General features: G+C 43.8%; 1 protein-coding gene across 9 annotated transcripts in view; it reads left to right on the plus strand.

Annotated features, from left to right (window-relative positions):
- EYA3 (EYA transcriptional coactivator and phosphatase 3) overlaps window positions 1–22,216 on the plus strand; it is a 59,932-nt gene that overhangs the window by 9,968 nt on the left and 27,748 nt on the right. For 6 of the 9 annotated variants that reach the window (XM_075722103.1, XM_075722102.1, XM_075722104.1 and 3 more), the window contains exons 2-4: window positions 11,583–11,677; window positions 18,415–18,458; window positions 21,455–21,534. In XM_075722103.1, coding sequence (XP_075578218.1) covers window positions 11,645–11,677; window positions 18,415–18,458; window positions 21,455–21,534 — 157 coding nt within the window. In that variant the 5' untranslated portion in view covers window positions 11,583–11,644. Of the gene's footprint in view, window positions 1–11,582; window positions 11,678–12,839; window positions 13,000–17,063; window positions 17,208–18,414; window positions 18,459–21,169; window positions 21,235–21,454; window positions 21,535–22,216 lie in introns of those variants that run through there. The other 3 variants (XM_075722105.1, XM_075722106.1, XM_075722110.1) reach the window with 3 other exon arrangements.

Below are 22,216 nucleotides of genomic sequence, written 5' to 3' on the forward strand. Positions count from 1 at the left end.
CTGTGACCTCTCAGTTTGTTCCCAGCCTGTCCTGTTGCATGGGGTTGCTCCATCCCTAGAGCAGCACATAGCACTTGCCCTTGTTGACTTAACAAGGTTCCTGCCAGCCCATTCTTCCAGCATGTCACAGTCCATCTGAACCGCAGTTCTGCTTTTCAGGCTTTTGGACTGCGCTCTCCCCGTTCGGTCTTATCCACAGATCTTTTTTTGAAGGGGTGTTCTATGCTGTTGCACTGGTCATGATAAAGACGTCAATATTGTGTCCACTATCGGCTCTTGTAGGTGGCTTTTTGTTACCAGCCACTAGTTAGACTGTAGACCTGTAATCACAGTCCTTTGAACCTGGCAGTCCAGACAACTTTTCATCCACCATGTAGTCTGTCCATAGTTTATACCTGCCAGGTGTGGCTGCAAGGATGCTGAAGGACTCTGCATTACTGAAATGAGATACAGAATATTTATAGCTCTCTTACTCCACAGAGCAAATCATTGCATCAGAAAGGGCAGTCAGGTTGGCCAGGCACCATTTGCCTTTGGTGGATCCATGCTTCTTGTTCCCATCGCTCTCTTGTCCTTCGTGTGCATGCAAATGATCTCTGTGTCGATTTGCTCCACAGTTCCCTGAGACACTGAGGCAAGTCCGACTGGCCTGTATCACCCTTATTGCCTGTCTTGAAGGTAACATTTGCCCTTTCACAGTCATCAGTCACCTCCCAGATTGATACAACCTTTCAAAAATGATAGAAAGCAGCTCCTTCTCCATCCTACTTGGTCTTACGGAGTTTTGCATGTCCAGTTTTCTTAAGGCAGTCTCTAACTTTGTCTTCCTGTACCATTGTTAGTGTCTGGGAGCAGCAGGGGCATACTAGTCCCTAAGGGGAGGGACGCTAAGGCAGGCAGCAGCAGTGGCCTCACCAGCAAAGGTACAGCCCCTCAGGACCCACGGGGTGAGCAGGGCAAGCCGGGCAATGGCAGGTAGCTGGATTAAGGCAAGAGCCCAGCTTGGCAGACAGATCCACGGTGAGGCAGCTTTGAAATCAAGCTGGGAAGTCAAGTCCGTAGCTCAGGTGAGTGTCAAAGGTGAGAGCTGCAGCTTAAAAGCAGCTCCCAAGGCAGGGAGTGGAGACCTTCGCTGAAGCCTCCAGTAGAGCTTCCTAGAAAAGCTCTCCTGAAGGTCACCAGCTGTACTATCTTGGCCCTGAGCCCAGGTAACCAAACCCCAGGAGGGGGGTATTTGCTGGGGGCCCTGAGAGGTGTCACTTTCTTCCTCCAAGCTCTGCCATGAGGCACAAGGACTTGGGAGGCCTGAGAGCAGACCTTGACGGTAAAGCCTGAAGCAGGGAAGACACTGAATACATCAGCCTTTCCTGTGTCCTTGCTCAGTTGATTGCCTGCCCTGCTCAGCACCCTACCAACAGTTTTCTTGGTCTTTTGCTGCCGTTGTGCTCACAGGAGCCCTAGAAGCCCTTCTTGTTGCCCTTTGCTTCCCCTGCCAGATTTGAGCCAGCCAAGCTTCTGATCTCTGCATGCTTCATCAACTGGTGACTTCCTCACATGTATCTGGTCTTTGCTTCACCTCCCTCCCATATGCTTCCTTTTTGAGCTTAGTCAGAAGTTCAGTGTCCAGCCAAACCGTCCTCCCTCTGCATCTGCTCATTTTCCTGCATGTTGGGATGGACTGTTCTTAGGGGGAAGCTGTCCTTGAGGATCAGCCATCTCTCCTGGGCTGCACTGCTCCTTCAGGCCCTCCCATAGTACCATACCTATCAGATCAGTCTCCTGAACAAACTGTAATCTGGCTGTTTATTTTGTTACTTGTCATCTTCACTTCTCCTAGGATCTTGAACTTTTGCCATGTTACATCACCCCATAAAAAAATTATCTTTGATGCACTGAGAAACATGACTTTTGTTTGCCCCATCGTGTTGCCCTCACAGCAGGTATTGGGGTGGTTAAAGTCCCTCTTGCAAACTGTGGTCTGCGATCACTAGGTTTCTTCCAGCTGTTTAAAGAAGGCTTCATTCACTTCTTGACAGAGGATCTGTAGTGGACATCTACCACAATATTCTCCTTTCTTGGCTACCATTCTTGCTCTGACTGTGCAAGGTCATTAGAGGTCTGTCCATCATCCTGTAGCAGAGCTGGTTTGTCTGAGCATTTTTGTCACCCTGTCTTATGTGTGCTATCCCCTACTTGGTGGGTCTTCCCTGACAAACCTAGTTAAAAGCCCTGTAACTCAGTTAGCAAGCCCAGGGAGCAGAAGACAGGGCTTAGTGGTCACCTCAAAGGCTGGAGAAGAGACAGCACTGTAGTACCATTAATGTTGGTGCTTAGACTGGTTTTGTCCAGCATTTTCACCAGTGATCCCGAGAAATGAATGACTGGTGAAATCCCCAGGTTTACTGGTGTTACTGAACTTCTGAGTCATAAAAAGCCATACCAAAGGCAGAAAGATATCACCAAACCGAGTGATCAAGAACGTGGCAAAAGAGCTTCAGCATAGGTGAATTTACAGTAACTTAAGGTAATTAACATAAATATGGTTTAGATTGCTTCCCTAAGTGAAGGGTAATTCATCTAGGGAAAAGCAGTCTAAACCCTATCTACACACAGCTGAACTCGGAGCAGGCAGTCACGACTCCAGGAGCAGAACCTGAGGACAGGGATGGTTCATTGGAATGATTGCTCAGTGTAAATGGCAGCCAAACAAAAAGCCAGTGATGATGGCTGTCATTATGAAGGGTGTTGAAAACAACAGAGACATCTTATTACTGCTCTGTGGTAAAGCTGTGGTTGCAGCCACATCTCATATACTCTGTACAGCTCTGGTTGCTGCATCTCAAGAGGGAGCAGAGGGGAGCAGTGGTCGTAGGGGATGGAGCAGATGCCTTATGAAGAGAAGCTGAAGCCTGGGGCTGGTTTGGAGAGAGAATGTAATCAAGGCGTACAAAATCCTGAAGGCAGGGGACATGCTGAAAGTGGGGCTGCGTGCCCAATCCTGCCCTGCTAGGACTGAAGGCACTCAAACTCGTTCACGTAAAACAGCCGAGAAGTTCTTCATGCAGCAGGTCGTGAGCTGCCCTGGGCGGCTGTGGGAGCTGCCGACCGCAGCCGGTTCAGAGAGGGACTGGACAAATTGGTGGGAAACAGGTCTGCGAGTGGGTGCTGGCGGGTGCGGCAGGGATGTCCCCTCTGCGGTCCCAGGGCTGTGGCTGCTGCAGGGGCGTGCAGGGGCGTGCAGGGGCGTGCAGGGGTGTGCAGGGGTGTGCAGGGGCCAGGCTCACGCACTCCCTGCCGGCGGTTTCTGCTGTCGCTGTGCGCTGGGCTGGGCTCCACGGCCCCTTCCGCTGAGCCGGGAGGGTGTTTTGTGCTCCCACCTGCCTCTGCCAGCAGGACTGATGCTGTGTGAAGGAAATGGTTTAATAAATCTGCTTAATTAAAAGCAGTGGCTCTTACTGAGCAGCTGAGCATTGAAGACCATCATTTAAACTGTTTTTTTCCCCAGTAAAAAATCTCGAATATCCAGTACTTTATTCTTTCTTTAATTTTTCTGAGCGGGTTACTCTAGCAACTGTTGTTGCTAAGACACAAATAGCTACAGATGTTCTCAGAACTGATTGCACTGTGATAAATACCATGGCTGCCTCTAAGGCAAAATAACAAAAGAAATAAGTAAATTTACCATAGTCACAACCTTTTCAATAAAATCGTGGTGAAAGTTGAGTACTGAAACAATTTCTCTAATAGAACTATAGATTCATTTCCTGGTAGCCTCTGGTGGTAGCTATATGACTTTTTGGTATGTATTAGTGAAATCTTTTACTGAAAATAAAGTTTAGAGCTGCATAATGTAAGTAATTCCTTTTTTGTGGTTAATGATGCAGATTTGCTGTCTGACTGGTAGAGGATTAAAAATTTCTGTCTTTTGTTCAGGAAATTTCCTCATCTGTTTCAATGTGTCTGAAGGGGCTTCTAGAAATTAAAGGTTGTATGCTCTGTTGTTTCAAAGTTTGTTTTAAAAAGCTTTTACGACAAACAGCACTTTTTTTTCCTCTGGAGCTGCAGCTCTAGAGATCTGCCACCCATTTATCGGTTATCTAAAACACAGAAATGTATGCGAGCCGCAAGATACCGCGTATCTTATCATTTGTCGTCTTCAGAAAAAATCCGTTGTCTCAGTGCAAGCTGAATCCTCATGAACGGAGGAGGTAGTCGACTTTTCTACTTTTCTTACGTTTACATAAATTACTGTGCTTTGTTTTGTAACTAAAAGGTTAATAGCAGTTTCATGTTCTTGTGCCATGTGAGCTATGCCCCTTACATGTATCTAGAAGAAATTGCCAACTTGTTTCTGGGCTCAGTGGGAGTTGTTTTTCTCGAGGATGAAGTTGTTATTTCTAAATTTTCCTTTTGTGAAAACAGTTCTTTTCCCCATTAAAAATTTCCCTGCTGTGTTTCAAAATCAAATTTAACAGAATTGCATAAGAACTGGGAAACCAAGCGGTGTGTGTCATTGTTCAAGTGAAGTGAACCGCAGAGAGCCCTAACACTGTAGCCCTTCAAGGATTTAAAAATAATGTGAAAATTCCTATTAATGAAATCGGCATTGCTTAGGGTAAAACTATATTTGTATTACCACATATAATTTAAGTAATTTTCTCACTTTATAAATATTGCACAATTTTTTTTCCATTTTATGATTATGAAATTTTAATCAAACCATGATTTTTCAATCCTACAGGACTGTGTTTACAGGCTTGTCATGGCCACTCGTACCTTCAAAAATAGGGCATACAGTCTGCCTTCCCTGTAACTTTTGCAGTGGTTTATTCTGAGTCTTCCTCAGTTAATAAAGAAGGGAAGAGAGAGCACGGGGAGGGAGCAGCAAACAATCCAGCAGATCTCACGGCAAAGGTTTATTCTTTGGTATTCTTCCCAGTATTTTGCAAATATCCATGTGCGTTGTGCGTGCGTATCTGGGTGTGTGGGTGTGTGCATGGAGAGTGAGAAAAAGCGAAGAATAGCAGAGTCCAAATCTTTGCCGTGAGATCCGCTGGATTTGTTAAAGATACGGAATCAGCAGACGGGTGTGTAGCACAGCTTTCATTCATTAACTCTGTTCTGTTTTGTCGCTGTTTTTTTTTTTTTTAAACGGCTGCTCTCTGCTGCTGAAAGAGGAAAATAGTGGAGAACTGTACTTACAAAAGGGGTAGATTTAACAAAACAGAGCTTGAGGTATGGTGCCTTGAAGGTAGATTTTAGAGGGAATTTTTAAGAACTGTTGGAGAGCAAGACTTGTCTGAGGTGTTGATTGCTGATAGTGTTAGAAAGCAGGATTTTGGGGGTATCACAATTTGGAGTTAGAAGCCCAAGTTCCTTTTCCCACTTTACCTCATTTGTATTTGCAAACACCGGAGTAACGCACCTATTCTCATCTGCTTGGCAGTCATGGGATGACTGTCAGATGCTGAATGTGCAGCCTTAATATGCTATTTATAAATTAACTTGGTACCATGGGAAGGAGGTCATTCATTGTGTTACTTGCAGGTCTACTTGTGAAAGCAAATGATTTGTGTTAAGTATTTCATTCCGTAGTGGGGGAGGAAAGCTAGATGGGCCCTCCCCTTCTGCTGCCCCTGCCTTTCTTTGCGTACCACTGGCGTTGCATGAGCGACTTAAGTACTGCAACTGCTTTTTCTTTAAAGTATCTTTGAAGTTTTTTTGAGTTTGTGTTCAGACTCACCAGATAGAACATTTTACACACCTCGGCATTTATTTACTCATTCATTTTGTTTGCATCATTGGGATGGTACAACTTCCTGAAGAATTTTCATTACTCTGTTTTTGCCTGAAGGAAGGGCAAACGAAGTTTGGTACACAGGATTGTTCAATTCCTCACAGCTCCTCAAGGGGCTGTTTTAATGCAGAGACCAAACTGGGAACCAGGCTGATGCTGTCATTTCCTGTGATCTTTAATCAAGCTGTTTAAAAACAAAATGGGGCATTCTTCAGAACTTTAGAGAATGCCTGTTTTTGCCAAATCCTCATGAGAGATCCTGTAGGAGCGGGCAGCAAGCTGGGTTTGCTTGCTCGGTGTAGGCAGAATGCTAGTTTGGCTATGTTGATACCAAGCTGGAAATATTTCAGCAGCTTGGAGATGAAATACTATCACAGTTGGATATGGGAATGCTGAGATATGAGGAAGAATGAAATGGTGAAGAAACTTCCCTGTGGAACAAGGAGGTTATATCTATACGCCCTCTCACACCCTGATGTGGAGGGGCACGGGTCGCTGCCGGCGTGGGAGATGACTGACAGCGTATTTTGCCTGAAGATTAAAACTTAAGTCATAAACCTTCAGAATTAGAAAGTATTTGGTAGCTGTGCAGTGCATAGTAGTGTCAGTATGTGTCTCTTCTCTCTTAACTTTTTCTATTTATTTCTTTGGGTGTTTTTAATTAAAATAAATTAAAAAAAAAAAAAGGGCAGGAAGATCCACCACATCCCACTCTGCCAAGTTCTGCTCGTCTCGAAAAGAAGCGGTTTGTCACGTGGTGAGTGGCACAGAGTGAAAGCGCATTGCAAGAAAAACCCCTGCTCTGGTCAGGCGATGGCTTAGATCGCTCTGGTTGCACTCTCCCATCCCGTCTGTGTGTAGTGTAGCAGCATGGGACAGATTGCCATTAAATGGTCCACTGGAAAATATGGGAAGGTTAGACTCTTCTGCTGCTGCTTAATTCATATATTCATTGCTGCTCATGGTAAGGTGCTGGCCCTTGAGTAAATAAGGAGTGGAAAGAACTGCATAGATTATGCACACGAAACACTTTATTTTAACTTTCTGTTGAATAGATATAATTTCATTACCCTAACTAAAGGTTTGTTCTTAGGGAAACAGTGGCTATTTTAAAGTAATGGAAAACCATATTCAAACAGCTTTTTTTCTAATCAGTATAATTACTGCTTGTTGGTTTTATCACAGTATCCTTGACTTTAATTATTTGCAGCTTGAGAGAAGAACTGTTCCTCAGCCAAAATTTCATATTCCAAGCCAAGGCAGATGGGCTTGAAAAGAACAGAATGAAAACAAATAGCAGGTAGCTTTCAGAAATTATATCCAGAGTATCTAGTTCAAGAGAGTCTGACCAAGCTAGACTTTGTGTTTTAGGATTTTTTAAAACAGGATTTAGTGCAAGAAACTGTACATAGCTTGCCAGGGCTTTTAATAGGGAATTATTGGCATAGCTCTCTTGTGCAGAACAGAAGGCAGGCAACTGATCTGTGCAATTCTGCAGTCCATTCCTCTGCTTTGATGCCTTCCATTTTGAAGTTTAGATAATGTGTCTCCACAAATTGAGCACGCAAAATAAAACAACGTGCAAAACACCTGTCCTTGATATTTTACATTGTCGGTGTTCTGCACAAGTTGGAATTAAACCAGGATGGCTATTCAAAACAAGTCTAGATTAAATAAAAAGATGTTGTTTAATTCAGATATTACAAAATAATTTTAATCCGATAAATAATGAAAACCAACCCACAAAGGTAAAAAAAATAGTAGTATTTTGCTGGTTTTCAGAAGCGTACCACTTGACTAATTTTTCTGCATGTTTCTTTCATTGCTGCAGCTCATTTGCTGGCTTGTTGCACACTAAGTCACATTTTGTACGGGTCTCCTCATTCGCAAGCCCAGTGGCCCGCAGAAGTATGCTTACTACCAGAATCCACTTTTCAGGCCTCCCTCACGCATACACAAATATAAATAGATGTATAGATGGACGGAGTGACCAAAGCCCAGCTGCCCCCAAAGCTGTTAATCACCAATTTCTTCTCTTCTGAGGTTAGCGAGCGTCAGTCACCTTTGGGAAGCTGCGGCTTTGCGTGGGATGGGGAGCAGGAGCGACGGCGGTCGCTGTTCCCTGCCCGGCAGTTGCGTTGGCACCCTGTCACGGGCGCAGCTGCAGCAGCGTGGACTCTGTGGAACTGAAGACATCAAAGATCTGCTTTGCTAGCTCTTCTGTTGCGGTCACTTACGGTTTTAAAATGTTCTGTCATAGAAACCGTGGGGTAGGCTTATCTGAAGTACGGTAGCCTTGAGTTTTATATAAGTTAAAAATCTAATTTTGAGATTTGAGATGCCATAAAAAGAAAAATCAGTGTTGTTTATCTTCCGTTTCTAAAAATCAACTTTGTTCGTGGAGAGCTGCTTGGTACGTAAGGTAATACACTGAGGTGGCTCAGGCTGAGCAGGTGCAAGGTGCTGGGTTTGTTTTTTTGGAAACCCAAGCCCTGGGCGGTGCCTTGGTGCATACCTCTCCTCCTGGGTGAGGAGGCGGCCTGCAGCACCCAGAGGTGCTGGGGGCTGGCCGGAGGGCAGGGCGTGCTGCCCTGGAGCCTACACCTGCCCGAGGGCTGGAGCCAGCTGATGGGCAGTGGGGGCTGCTGCCCCGCTCGGAGGGTGCTGCTCGGGGAACAGGCACGGCCGGAGCAGCTGCTCCCCGGATCTTCGTCCCGGGCTTCGGTGCTGAAGCTGGCAGCAGCTTCGCCCGGCCTGAGGAGCAGGAGCAGAGGCAGCAGCTCCCCTCCCCGCTCCGCGCTCGCAGGGGTGATGGCAGGGAGAGGCCCTGGCCTTGCTCGTGCTCCAGGTGCTTTCTGTGCCTGCCGCGAGACGTCGTGTCGCTGCTCTGCAGCAGACCCTGGGGACTGGGTGATCCGGGTGGAAAGGCTGCAGAATCGGATGTATATCACTGTGACTTTGTGTCCTCTGTTTTGCCAAAGCAAAACATAAATAAGATGGTCAAATTATGGTTTCATTTACTGTGGCCGTTGCTGAAAAGGGGCATCCTGCTGCCCCGCTTGCGTGCTCTGCCTGTTCCCCACCCTGCTGGCTCCCCCCAGCACGGGTCTGCCTGAGGCCAGAGCTCATCCCAGTTAAAGCAGCTTAGCAGAAGGGTTGTGCTTGCGTGCGTCTTTTTTTTTTTTTTTTTTTTTTTCTTCTTCTTTCCCTCCCCTTTCTTTTTCCTTAGAAGAAGGTCAGATTGCAGATCCAGGCTGCTCTGCAGCCACACAAGCTTTGGTGGCCACAAAGGAAGGGGTGTCAAGCGAGCAAGAGTGGGTCGCGGGAGGCAAGGAGGGGCAGGAGCTCTTCCTTCAGCAGCAGCTTAAACTGTGTGGTGTAGGGTGCCTTTGCTGGGGACAGACCCCATCGCCCCTAGCTAGCGGGGTGTACCGGCGAAGTGCATCCCGTGCGCCCAGAAACGCACGCTGCTTCCCGTTCTGCCGCTTCTGTGTGACAGCAGCTCCGAGCACTAGGCCTTCACGAGATGTCTTCTGCCCGTGCTGCTGTCCTGGAGCTATGGAGCATGCTCTGGAAGAAAGCGTGAAGCCACCAGAGTTCAGGTTTTCACTTGCTGTCTGGACAAGCGGTTACTGCTCCTCTGCTTCGGTTCATTCATCTGCTTCTAGGGGCTACAAGGTGCCCTACTCATTTGGGAAGAGAGTTTTCCTCACAAGCGTAACGTATTCTGACGTGACTCTGGGAAACTTGTTGTCTTTCTAATTATTTAGATCCTTCTCAAAAACAAAATTAAAGAACTGCTCACAGCTTTTAAAGAAAGTATGGAATGGGAAGTTACTGATGCATGGATCAAAGTGATGTGGAATCTTTTTGCATGCTGAAGAGTTTAGTTTGGGATTTTTATAAGAAATTACACAATGAAACGGTGTCACATAACAAAAACAAAGGACAAGGGACAGGACGGGACCTGCTGATACCAATTTCAAATATTCTTGCTGTTGGCCGTTGTATTCTACACCCCTAATCGTAATCTTTGAATGCCAGTTTCTCTTAAGTCTTGTTTTTTCTCTGTTATTCCTGCAAAAAGTAAAAAGGAAATAAGCTTTTATATTTAAAACAAAACCAATTAAAACTGATGGAGGAAAAACTGGAACGGTGACAGCAGTACTTTGTATTGTATAGTTTTTTGTGTGTGGTGTGAATAGGGTCATTTCAAAAGAACCTGAGTCATTGAAGAGACTTAGTGTAAATAGTTGATTTACAGTTAAGGCAATAAAGGTAAGTAGCTTTGATTAGGGGAGGTAGCCCTGGAAAATACTTGAACCTGCAATGAAATTTTACCCCGGCATAGATGATACACCCTGGCATGTAAGACCTTTACCTGTCCTCAAATAAGGGAGAAGAAATCCTTTGTGTTTTCATGGTTAAGAGGAAATTATTCCAGGCTGCAAAGCATCCCCGTGCCCGGCACGTGGTGCTCCGCCGAAGGCTGGCTGCACGTGCTCGGAGTTTAAGTAGGTCTGGCAGGGCCAGGAGGGGGAAACAGCAGCTGGTTTCAGGACGCCAGCAAGTTGTTTCTGTTCCTTGTTCAGTCACTTTGCAGGGGGACAGTTTCATGATGTGAAGGTGCCTGAATGCTCCAGACGTGGTGGGAAAACAGAAAGGCGTAGAGAAAGCAGAGCCGGCTAAACGGCCTTTTGCATTTGCACTGAGATTCACAGCAAAACTTGCACGGCCGTGGAGGCAGGAATAGCTTGTACCTCAGCACGGAAAGTTGCTGTATTTAATTTCTTCCAAACCACTAAGTGTTTTTCAGCACTTCTTCTAATTTCTGTAGTCCACTTAGGTTGTGTTCCGTGTGCGGTAGCGCACGCGTGTGTGCGCGGGAGAGGAGCTCTGCTGGGATGGGAGAGCAGGCTCCTGCTTGCTTTTGGTGCGGCTGAGATGGAGCTTGCCTGCAGAGCTTAGGGGTTGGTTTTAATAAACCGGCTCCGAGCTGAGAGGGTGTAAGAGCAGCAACTGAACGCTTAAGTCATGCTGGTCGTGAGCATTGGCTGGGCAGAGGGGGAAGCCGTGGAGGACATGTGCCTTTATCTTTTGCCCAGCAAATGGCAAAAACTGATCAGGTTGCGAAAGTAATCTGCAAAATTTCCTTTTCATGGTTTTAAAACCCTGGGGGATAGCAGCTCTTTGGTGTAGTATAGAAGATCTCTATGCTAAATGCTACTGGGTTACTTAGCTTCCAAAGTAAAAATTATTTTATAAATTTTCATCAAACTTCTCTTTTTGAAAGGTGCAACTGAGATAATAAACTTGCTTTGTGAATTTGGCAATAACCGGTACTGCATGTAAATACATTTAGGTGTACAGTCTTGTCCTGATTTTTTTTTTTTGTTTGTTTGTTACATAAATGTTCTAAATTAAAACAGGTTAGATTGAATCACGCTGTTTACTGACCTAGTAGACCACACTTGATCATTTAAAGTGTCTTTAAAATCGTGGTGCACATGTCTGATTGATACATTAGCTTCTGTAGCCAGTACGGTACAAGTAAACGATGTAGAAATGTGCCACGTGCGTAGAAAAGTCTGCATCTTGAAGCTTAAAGCTAAATCCCTTGTTTATGAAATCTTTCCATATATGAATTTCGTCTTTCAATTGGGAGATGGCAACATGAGTTTAGAAAGCTTGTGGGTGGAATATATAACAATTAATGTTCTCTGATAGCCTAAATGATAAGCCCCCCCCAAAAGTACATAAAGCTATGAACACCTTTTTTTGACAGGCTTTGAAGACTGCTGAGGAACACACGAATTGAATCATTTAAGCATTAAAATAGTAATACCCATGGAAGAGCCACAAGACTTACCCGAACAACCAGTAAGTATTTTAAAAAGGCTAAAAATGAACATATAAACCAAATTGGTGATCTCGCAAATTCAGTATACAGTTATTTTAATTAATAATGTAAAATAAGGCTTATACTTAGCATATTTATCTAGAGGTGAAAAATCATTTTACTGTTAGTAAAATGTATTGTACGTTTAATTTACTGTAATCATATAGGCAACATTAATAAAAGGAATAGTTATTTATGCTTAAACTCTGTAATGTTTCTATGTAAAATAATTACTTGTTATGCTCAGAAAACCAGACTATTTCAAGCCTGTTCTAGAGAAACTAAAATTTACTATTTTAATGACAGGCTCAGCATGCTGGTTATTACAGTAGATATAGTCTTTAATTCTTCTTGTGCTTGAGATCTTGAAAAGGTCCTGTAATCCATCATCTCCACAGGTCCAAAGCATTTTTTTTAAATTCTTAATTTAACAGTGTCTTCGAGTAGGGAAGCATGTCTTAAGTTAAAAATTGCGGTCCAGACATCTTCCACATTTGCAATACTGTCTGTATTATCACTAACTGATATTATCATGTCACAAACGTTTTGGGTAGAGCAATTATTAATACAGTATGTTATGAAGTTAAATTTGTATATCTAAAACATAATAGCATAGAAATTAAGCAAAAAAAAAAAAGTTTGTATTAGTGTTATATTCCCAAATTAAACCTGATGCAAACTCAACAGGAAATTGCCAAACTACCTTGAGAGTGAAGCTTATTTTAATTTTGGAGACCTTGTCAAATGCACACAAAAATAGAGTAATATGCTGAGGGCAAATTGGTAATGTTCTCACTGAAAAGATCTTGATGCTTTTGTAATGTGAGAATTTTATGTTCTTCAGTTAACTAGTTAGAAGATACATTGTAATGTCATGTGTGCAATTTTATGACTTAGGAACTAAGTTGAATGAAATGGAAATGTAAATTTACAATTGTTCAAAATATTGCTTGACACAATGTGCAGATTATGTGCCTGAGTCAATATGCAGAAAATGTGAGACTAATCAGCAAAAACTTATAATATGGACTCCAGATATTTGTAGGATTTAAAAATTAATTACATGTGTGTACTAAAAAAGGAAATATCTGTAATTACACCCTTATATAATGAAAACTGTCTTTTTAAAACTTTATTCTTCAGGGCATGAGAGACAGGGTACGGCTAATTTTCGGTGCACGAAAGCATCCTCTCTAAGCAGATTCTGCTGTGACTTTCAGCTGAAGATTTTCTTGCTAATTTAAGTATCTTGTGCCAGTCAGTCATTCTGAGACAGAACATGAGACGATGTTGATCACAACTAGTAAGTGGGGTGGTATTTTGAGTGTAGTGGCGCATTGTTGCAGGAGGAAATGAAAAGAACAATCTTTTTGGTTTCTCGTAGTGAGACCATTCCTGAAACAAGTGAATTTTCCTAATTAAAAAAAAAAGAAAACTGAAGTCAGCTTTGCAAAATCCTGTCAGCCTGGTAGCCCCATGTTGATATTGTACAAACTTGTTTTCTTTCCCAAATGATTTTGCTTTTCTTAATTATGGGAACAAGGTTAGTATGTTACTTCAAAAAATAATGTTTATGGCAAACTGCTGGTAACTGAATCCGGAAAGGAGCCTGTAGAGAAGGCATCAGGCTTTGAGTTCAATGTATTTTACTTTAGAAAAAAAAAAAAAAAAAGAAATCTGGTCATTTTCTTGTGTTGGTGTGAACTAATGGTAATTGGTCCAGCTGTATACAGCGTGTCTCTTCTAAATGAATGGTAGACTTCTCACTTACCCCACATGCTGCCGCCTGGCATGTTAAACAGCCACATCTTTTGCCCCTGGTTTTTTGAATGTTTCTTCCCTTTTCAAGTCTGAATTAGAATAGAAAATTTTCTGTGCACACCGCAGTGCTAGAAAACAGAAACACACATGGGAAATAACAGAGGAAAGGGAAGTTTGGGGGAGAATGATCGAAAGTGACCTCCTGACCGTCTCATAACAAAAAAGTTAAATTTATAACAAGTTATTAATCCAGATTAGTTTTTAGAGGTAATCCTGTATAGTAATCTCTCACTTGTTGAATGCATTGTGGATGCATGTAGTTGATTTTTATAATACCTTAGCATTAAGGATTAAATAGAAAATGACAAAAATCTCCTTTTTATAAGGGCTGGTGAACTTGCATTACACGCATCGCAGACATCCGCTGGGTTGCTCTCTGTTTGGAATGACTTCTTGTATCAGGCAGCAGTAGCAAGCCGGAGTCCGTGGTGGGGCGAGCACGGTGTTGGAAGGGGCTCCGGAAAGACCCAGTGCTGCCAAAAGCGTAGAGAAAATGCGATGGTCGTGTGTTTGGGCTGAAGATTTTTCTTAATTGAAATTGCAAAGGGTTTGCAGTAAAATTCTGCGCTCCTGACCGGTGCTTTGGCGGCACTTGCTGCAGCGAGTCGCTGCTTGATGCTGGTAGCTGTGAGCGGCGGTTCCCTTGTTCTGCTTGGGCCGGGGAGTTGGCCTGTATCAGCTGGAGCTGGGTTCCGCCGCAGAGCAGCCCTTATCTCGACGTTGGGAGGAAAAGTTTATTCCTGTTCTGATTCTGACTCTGTGAATACAACTGAACTCCAATGCTGGTAGCTCTGGGGCAGAAACAGAGTTTTCAAGCACAAAGAATAATTTGGATTTGCAGTTATAGAAATTTGTGATTTGGGAGCAGGGATCAGCTAGAATGTGTCACTTCAGTTTGTTTTGTTGGTGGGTTTTTTGTTTGTTTGTTTGTTTTTAAACCAACAGAAGCCCAAAACTGGTAGTGAAATAAAAATATGGAGGCAGGAGCAGAGACGTAGCTTATAAGACATGTCGTTCATTGTAGTACAGCAGAACAGGTTAGTGAGAGAAGGTCTGAAGCTGCAAAAACTGAAACTTGAATCAGTGAGGTAGACCACATCTTCTTCCTCGGTTTCATTTCTTTTCTTTTTCTTTTTCTTTTTCTTTTTTCTTTTTTCCTTATTTTTAAAAACAGTGAATTCACTTCACCTGCATGAAAAGTCTTCAAACTGTGATCCTGTCACTTGAGAAGGGGCAAAAAACCCCTCAGCATCTCTCCAGAGGTTTTCAGAGGGGAGTGTGTGTTGAGAGGCGTTTGAAGAGGTTTCAGCAGCCTTTGCTAAGGCTCGTGCAGGAGAGGATGAAGAGGTGCCCCATGCTGGCTTTGGGGTTGGAGTGTGATCGTGCAGGGCTCAGCTGGGAGCGCAGCGTATCATGGCAGCGCGCTCTGCTTGTGCCCCGGACATCGTCCTTAAGTTATTGTTACTAGGGGCTGTTCCTGTATTAAATACGTTTTATGACTTGTGGCCAGAGAGAGAGAAAATGCTTCCTAAGCTCATGAAAGACTATGTTTAAAACTGTTCCCTCCCACTTAAATTCGTAGGGTAAATTGCAGTGATTAGTGATGGGCAGAAAATGGGGTGTCGTGGTTTAACCTGGTAGGCAGCTAAACACCACGTGGCCTTTGCTCACTCCCCCCCAGCAGTGGGATGGGGAGAGAATCGTGGAGGGGGAAAAAAAAAGGAAAATTTGTGGGTTGAGATAAAGGCAGTTTAATAGGACAGACAAGGAAGGGAAAATAATAATAATGGTAAAAGAATATACAAAATAAGTGATGCACAATGCGATCGCTCACCACCCGCCGACTGATGCCTAGCCCATCCCCAAGCAGCGATCGCCGCCCCCCGGCCAACCCCCCCAGTTTCCATACTGCTCATGATGCCGTATGGGATGGAATGGCCCTTGGGCCAGTTTGGGTCAGCTCTCCTGGCTCTGCCCCCTCCCAGCTTCTCGCTGGCAGGGCATGAGAAGCTGAAAAGTCCTTGCCTAGTGTAAGCACTATTTAGCAATAACTCAAACATCAGTGTGTTACCAGCATTACTCTCGTACTAAATCCGAAACACAGCACTATGCCAGCTGCTAGGAAGAAAATTAACTCTATCCCAGCTGACATGGGGTTTGCATCCCACTGAAGTTTCAAGATTTTGTAAATGTTATTGCTTAGCATTAAGATGTTAGGGAGAATGTCTTTCAAAAACCTGCAGAGATGGGGACTAGCCAAGGCTAGCCAGTTGAGGCGGGGACGTGATGGATTGAAATTCAAAATTGCTGTTTTGCTTGACTTATGCTGCATACACGTACTGTCTATCCCATGTTCCAGAGCCATTTAAAGAGAGTGTGAAACCCTCTTCAGATTTTTTTTTTTTTTTTAATGAAATTAACTGTTGGCTTAAAGGAAAACTCTTTTAAAATATTGTTCTCTGTACAACACCAAGGTTACGTTTCTGGCAGAGGGGGAAGATCTCCCATCAGAGGAGGACAAGTCATGGTGGCCTTGCAGTGTAGATACTCATCAAGATAGAAGTTCCAGTCCAGGGACCAAAGTCGGCAGAGAGCAGAGCAGCAGAGCAGTGCTTTGAGCCGAAGTCCTGACTATCAAGAGGTGTTTTAGGAACAGCTGTTCCATTCTGGTTGTGATGAAAACCTCAATAAAACTGATGTCTTCTTGCAAAACCTTGCTTCTTTTTGGGGGGTCGGTTTTGGGGTTTGTTTTTTTTTTTTTTTGCTTGCTTGTTTGTTTTTTTTTGGTTGGTTGGTTTTTTTGGTAAGTGAGCTGATTTCTCTGTCCACATCCCCTTAAAAAAAAAAAAAAACAACAAACACCAAAACCAAAAAACCTACTGAATTGAAGAAGCCGGATCTTATTGAGTACCTGACTGGAAACAGCAGCATTCCTCCTGTGAAATCTAAAATTCAAGCTGCCAACTCTAAGTTAACTTTTATTTTTATCGTCAATGTAATTCTGCTCTGATGCAGTTTGCTGCTACTTTTTGTGATGCGATTCATTTTTTTCTTTCTCCTTTCCTTAAGAGCCCTGTGGGCAGTTTGGCACCCTGAGCTCTCTGGTGCAGTGTTGGTGGCTGAGGTCCCTGCTCAGGAGCTGGTCCCAGGGAAGAGCTGGAGCACCTGCTACAGGACAGAAGGATGCCAAAAGGAGTTGAGGGGCACCATGGATGGGCAACAGCGGTGCTCTGATAACTCGGTGCCCGAGGGAGCTGGGGGAACACTAGTCTGCTTTCCCTTAGCGTTGTAGTTAACATCGTCTTCAGGTGGGGAAGACTGATGCAGCTTCCTTAGGCCCTGGACCTCGTGACAGTGGGGACCAGAATTAGCGTGTGTTCCTGGCCAAGCAGGAGAAGGGCTCTGGAGAAGGCTGTGAAGCTGTGGGGCTGAAGAGCCACAACAGGAGTTAATGTCAATGCCAGTGTTACCAGCTCTTTGCTCGGGTTGAAGTGGTGAATGCCAGAAGATTTGAGGCTGGGTGATTCCTAAGCCATTGTACTGCCATAGGCTTTTGTCATTGCCTTTGCCTTTTTTATGCGTGTGATGAGTACTAATGAAGTTTGTAGTGTTCTGCTCTGAAATACCGGAGGGAATAGCTGCTGGCAAGACTAGTGCAGAGATGAAAGCAGACTGAGCTCTCAAATACTGGTAACCTCATCAGGGAGAGAAGATTGTCCTTTCGGCTTTCTCCTTTCCATCCTTACTGTTTGGTTACTCCTTTCACCTTGCTGCTGCCTTGAGCCTTTACCCTTTTTTGTACCTCTGCCTCCCATCTCCCCCTACCCAACAGAAATCAACCTGTGTTTGATTAATTTATTTTTTAAAAAAAGTTTTGAGCACATTCTGACCTCTCATGCTCAAATTGCATTTTCCTGGCATTTTATTTATACTCACCTGAGAGAGACGAGCTTGCATGGTGAGGCATTTATGCTAGCAGCTTTCAGATGTGGCAGCAGTCTTTCGGGCTTTCTTTGACTGTTGTACCCACGTCGGGGGGGCTGTAATCCCTGTTCCCCGAAGATGTGTGCTGAACAGTGCTGTCTGCTAAGTGCCCTGCGGGGACCGGCATGGGTACTGAAGCAGTGAGTTTGGCATCTAAACACCTTGCAGAAACGTGGGAGGCTGTAAAACTTTCTGCTAGAGGGAGAAGGTGGGGGAAGGAAAAGGCAGGAACATCTCACTCAAAAGACTACAGGCTACAGAAACTAACCCTGTCATCCAGCTGAGGATTTCAAAGTTGTATTTGAAGCCTGCGTGCAGAAAACCAAATCTGTGCTCAAGGCAGTGCTTTCTGTTGTGTAATACCCTATACAGGAACTGGATCCAGCTGGCCACCTACAAAACCAGAATAAATGCTGTATTGTTTTTACTCAGAAATGAAAATCTGAAATCCTAATTTATTACAGAAAAAATACTCAAGTTCCTATCTTTTATTAATACTTAAACATAGGGGGGAAAAGTGAAGGGCCCAAGCTTATGGCAGTTGTACTGAATCTATGCAGAATAAGATTTTCTTAAAATTTATGGCTGTTTTACTCAACTTCCATAAAATTGTCCTTATCTGACGTTTGTAGCTGTATATCCCATCATCTGTTACTTACTTAAATAACATGGCAATTTTGCTAACACGTTCAGCTTTAGCACTTGTTTTCTAATTAGGAGAAAGCTTGTTTTGAGATGAAGAACCCATGATTACAGTGGTTAGCTCTGGAGTTCAATCAAGGCTTTCTGTGTTTAAACGCTAATGCGAACTCTATAGTAACCAGTGGTGATCTGCTAATGGAGGTCTGCGTGCACAGATTCTGTCAAGGACGGCTCTCGTTGGCTGTGTCGCTGAACTTTTTTGTCTTTGCAGATGAAAAAAGCCAAGATGCAGGAATCCAGAGAACAAAGCTTGAGGTACGTAATTTTGAATTTGATTTTAGTGTGCAACAGTTATTAATGTTGTTTTATCATTATAAGCTTCCATTTTAGAAGCTTGTGTATCGTTTTATTTTTCACAGAGATAGGGCAAATATAAGTCATTTTTGTGTTTGATACAATTTTGAGATTAAGTTCCCAATAAAAAAAAAATACTGGCCCTTTGGTATTAAGCTGTTATAAAAGTGGCTACAAAGAGTCTTAATTGCATCATCAAGCATCCTGTTTTTCACAGAATCTGATGAGACTGTCATGTACTGCACATAACATGCATTTATTCTGGTGAGGCTCAGAATATTTTAATAATATCTGTGCTGTGATTGTCAGCAAAACTGTGGATAACTGTTTTGAGAAAGTAAACCCTCTCAAATTGCTAGCCTATTCTGTGTAAAGCTGTCGTACTATTTTTAGCCTCAGTAGATGCTTTCTGATGTATGTCGTCTTTAGGAATTAATGACTATTATTACATATAGTAAGAATAGCTGTATTAGGATTTATTCTGTTCCTGTGAGTAGTAGCAAATACTGTGAAGAAAGATTTCTTTTTGGAGCCTCTGACATCCCAGTGTGAGTGAGGAGGAAACACTGTGTGTGCCATTCGTGCAGGAGCGGACATGATATGTCGAAGCCCTGAAGGGGGACATTAGTACGTACTTTTTTTGAAAATCGAAGGGAATACTTTAACAGGAAACAGTGAGCAGACAGTGTGTGAAATTCATTATATATCTAAAAGTTAGAACATTGAGCTAATGACTGCCAGCTCACCTTCTAGCCGGTATGAGGTGAGATGAACCATGTCCTGGGAGGATTTTTTCTCTCTGTTGGTCCCGAAGGAGCTGGGGGCAGCATGGGCAGGCCTGAACATGCCAGAGTGAATGGTGCCGATTCTCCTTCAGTGTGTCACCCAGCTTCAGTGCAATCACAGCTTTCCTACAGGCACCAGCAGCCTCAAGATTTGAGTGTAAACATCCTTATATAGTATTTAAAAACAGAATGGGGAGGAGGGATAAAATTGCACGTCTAACCTGCTCAAATATTCTGTTTAAATATTCCGGCTCTATTTTGACAAAACTCTATTATATGATTTTAAGTTTGACCTATGGAATAGTTTAAAATAATTTATTAGACCTGTTTCTCCTCAGCAACATGATTTTCATCCGATGTCAATACTCTGGCTGGTATTTGTCTTAGCTGGATTGTGGAAGCGGGGAAAGGAAGAGCTGTACCCAGTGAGGGTCGTCTCTCTTGGGAGCATTAACCATCCCTAAGAGTCTTTAACACTTTTGTGAATGCAGTGTGCTCTGCTGGTCAGGCTGGTCTGCAGGGCGCTCTCAGCGATGCAAGGCAGCCACGTGCAAGTGAGAATTTTTCTCTGAGTCGCTGAGAATTGAAAAGTTGTAAATGATGGAGAACAAGCGCTTGGGATGGACGTCCCCCAAGAGCCACAGGTGCACGTGTTGAGGAGCAGCAGTGAGGAGGAGAGCAGAAGCATGGGCTGGTATGGTATGGACAGAAACGTTATCTATTACATTTTCCATGGGAAGTGATCACAACGAGCAGCTCTCAACCTGCTTGCAAACTCCGTGCCACTTAACAGATGCAGATTGACTATCTGTGCCACAGGATCAGCGTTTTTTTCCACCAAGAATAAGAGTAGACAAATACCTCGAGTCTGCATAGAAATACGTTATTTTCTTGCAAAACTCATGCTTCGTTATGGAATTCTGTTCAGCTACTAGTACTGTGAAAGATTTCTAAGGATTTTGGTTATGAAGGTTTTTTGGGGAAAAAGCCAGGTTACGCATTTTGGTTGAGCTTCACTCCCTCTCACCAGCCAAAGGAAGGAAACTCTCTTGCCTTGCAACCAAACCCATGGCACTTACTAGCCAACTCCCCCCTTAGCCTGTCCCAGGAAAGCTGCGCCTCCTGCCCCAGGGGATTATCTCCAGCCCATCCTGGAGCAGGGAGCTCTGTCACAGCCAGAAGGAGCAGTCCAGGGGTGGATGGAGCTACCAGGGCACTGCTGGTTGATAGCATGCACTCCTCCGCTTCTCCTTCCCCCCCAGCCTGCAGGAGCCAAGTAAATGCCAGCGTTGTAGTCCTGCTGCCATGGACTCCCATGTCCACCGGAGGTTGCCTCATGCTGGGTTTGTCCCTGAACAAGTGTTGAAGCATCCTTGAACTGGGTGTCACTTCTGTACTTAAGAAATGTTCACAGGGTACTAGATTATTTTGGATTTGTCACCTGCCGTTTCAGTTACATGTCAGTGTTTGCTTTGTTCATACGTAGAGTAGGAAGTACAGATAATTTCTTAATGAAGCTGCTTTTTCCTTTTATGATTGCCTTGTTGGCTTTAGTTTTATTATTGCTAGTTCTGCAACACAGTTTTTCATGCAGTTTTGAGGAGGCTGTGTGTTACTCTGGTATTCTCAGGCTGCAGTTTCACAAGGTGGAAGAGCCAATATAACGGCTTACCGCTGCTGAGAGGGGGAGTTCTGCTTGTAGCTCAAGTGTGCACCGAGAGTGGTGCTTGCTGCAGTTTCCCAGCAGAAATAACTGCACGGTTTTTGTGCTGGATGAGCAAATTAAACTCTCATGGAGAGCCTGATGGGTGCCTGAGCTGACGCAGGGGAGCAGGAGGCCATGCCCAGGTGGCAGCAAAGAGGTGCACGCTTTCCACTGCAGGCAGCAGCGCCAAGCTGCTAGGTCTGCTGAGCTGTCAGAGAAGCTACAGCCTTATCTTGAGAGACCAGTGGTGAGTAGATGTGCTGGAGGTGATGACAGCTAAACATCTAATTAGAGCTGCAGATCTCTCTCTTGGGATCTCTGTGTGAAATATCAAAGAGTGCAGAGCTAGTTTCTGTTCAGAGTCGGTTTGCCTCGGTTAGGAAGGTTGAACCCAGGGGTTACGATACTCAAGGATGTTAATTTAAGAGTTCATAATACTAATGACTAGCCTTTGTTTGTCCTGGCAGTCATGTGAGCAACGCAGAAGTCAGTGATCAGAAACCTGAATCTTCAAGCCTTGGTTCAAACCTTCCCATGTCCAGTGAGAGTAAGTATCTTCTGGAGTTCTGCTCCTGCTGTCTTTCCTCTTTTCTTCCACTGGTCTCGTTACTTTGCTTCATCAAGCACAAGCTTTGTCTCCTCCTCGTAATCCTTAGCCTGTCCTCACTATCGGTTGTAAAGTGAAAGTTTGCTGTGGTGCTTACAAAGCATTAATGCCTGATGGTAAGCAAATATCTCTTTCTAAGAAATATTTTTGTGTCGCTGCCCCCCAACTTGCTGCTGGGTACTGCTATGACTTATCTGCCTTATATGTGATTTTTCTTGAGGGAAGGGGTTGAGTTGATCAATCATAATGCCTTTTGTAAAAGATGTTATTTTTATGAATCATTATCTCTACACAGCTTGTTGGATCTTTTGTAAAAATGTGCCATATACTTAATCTTAGACTCTGAACTGTATTGAATGTCTGCAGAAATTCCTTATGAAATAAATGGAGGGGAAACTGAGGCAGAAAATAAAAAGACTGCATAGTGAGAGAGAGGTGGAATGTATCCTTTCTTCTGGAAAAAGAGGGCTGGAGGTTATGACAGAAGTAGGATTCCTGTGTAGAATGCCTTTGACTGCCATAATAATTATTTATAAGTGTAAATTAGCTCAACTTGATTGAAAATATGTAACATGTAACTTTGCATTGCTGACTGATTGCATCTTTACTATTTTAATCAATG

Source organism: Pelecanus crispus, chromosome 16 (assembly GCF_030463565.1).
Source record: "Pelecanus crispus isolate bPelCri1 chromosome 16, bPelCri1.pri, whole genome shotgun sequence".
Classification (NCBI taxonomy): Eukaryota; Metazoa; Chordata; class Aves; order Pelecaniformes; family Pelecanidae; genus Pelecanus; species Pelecanus crispus.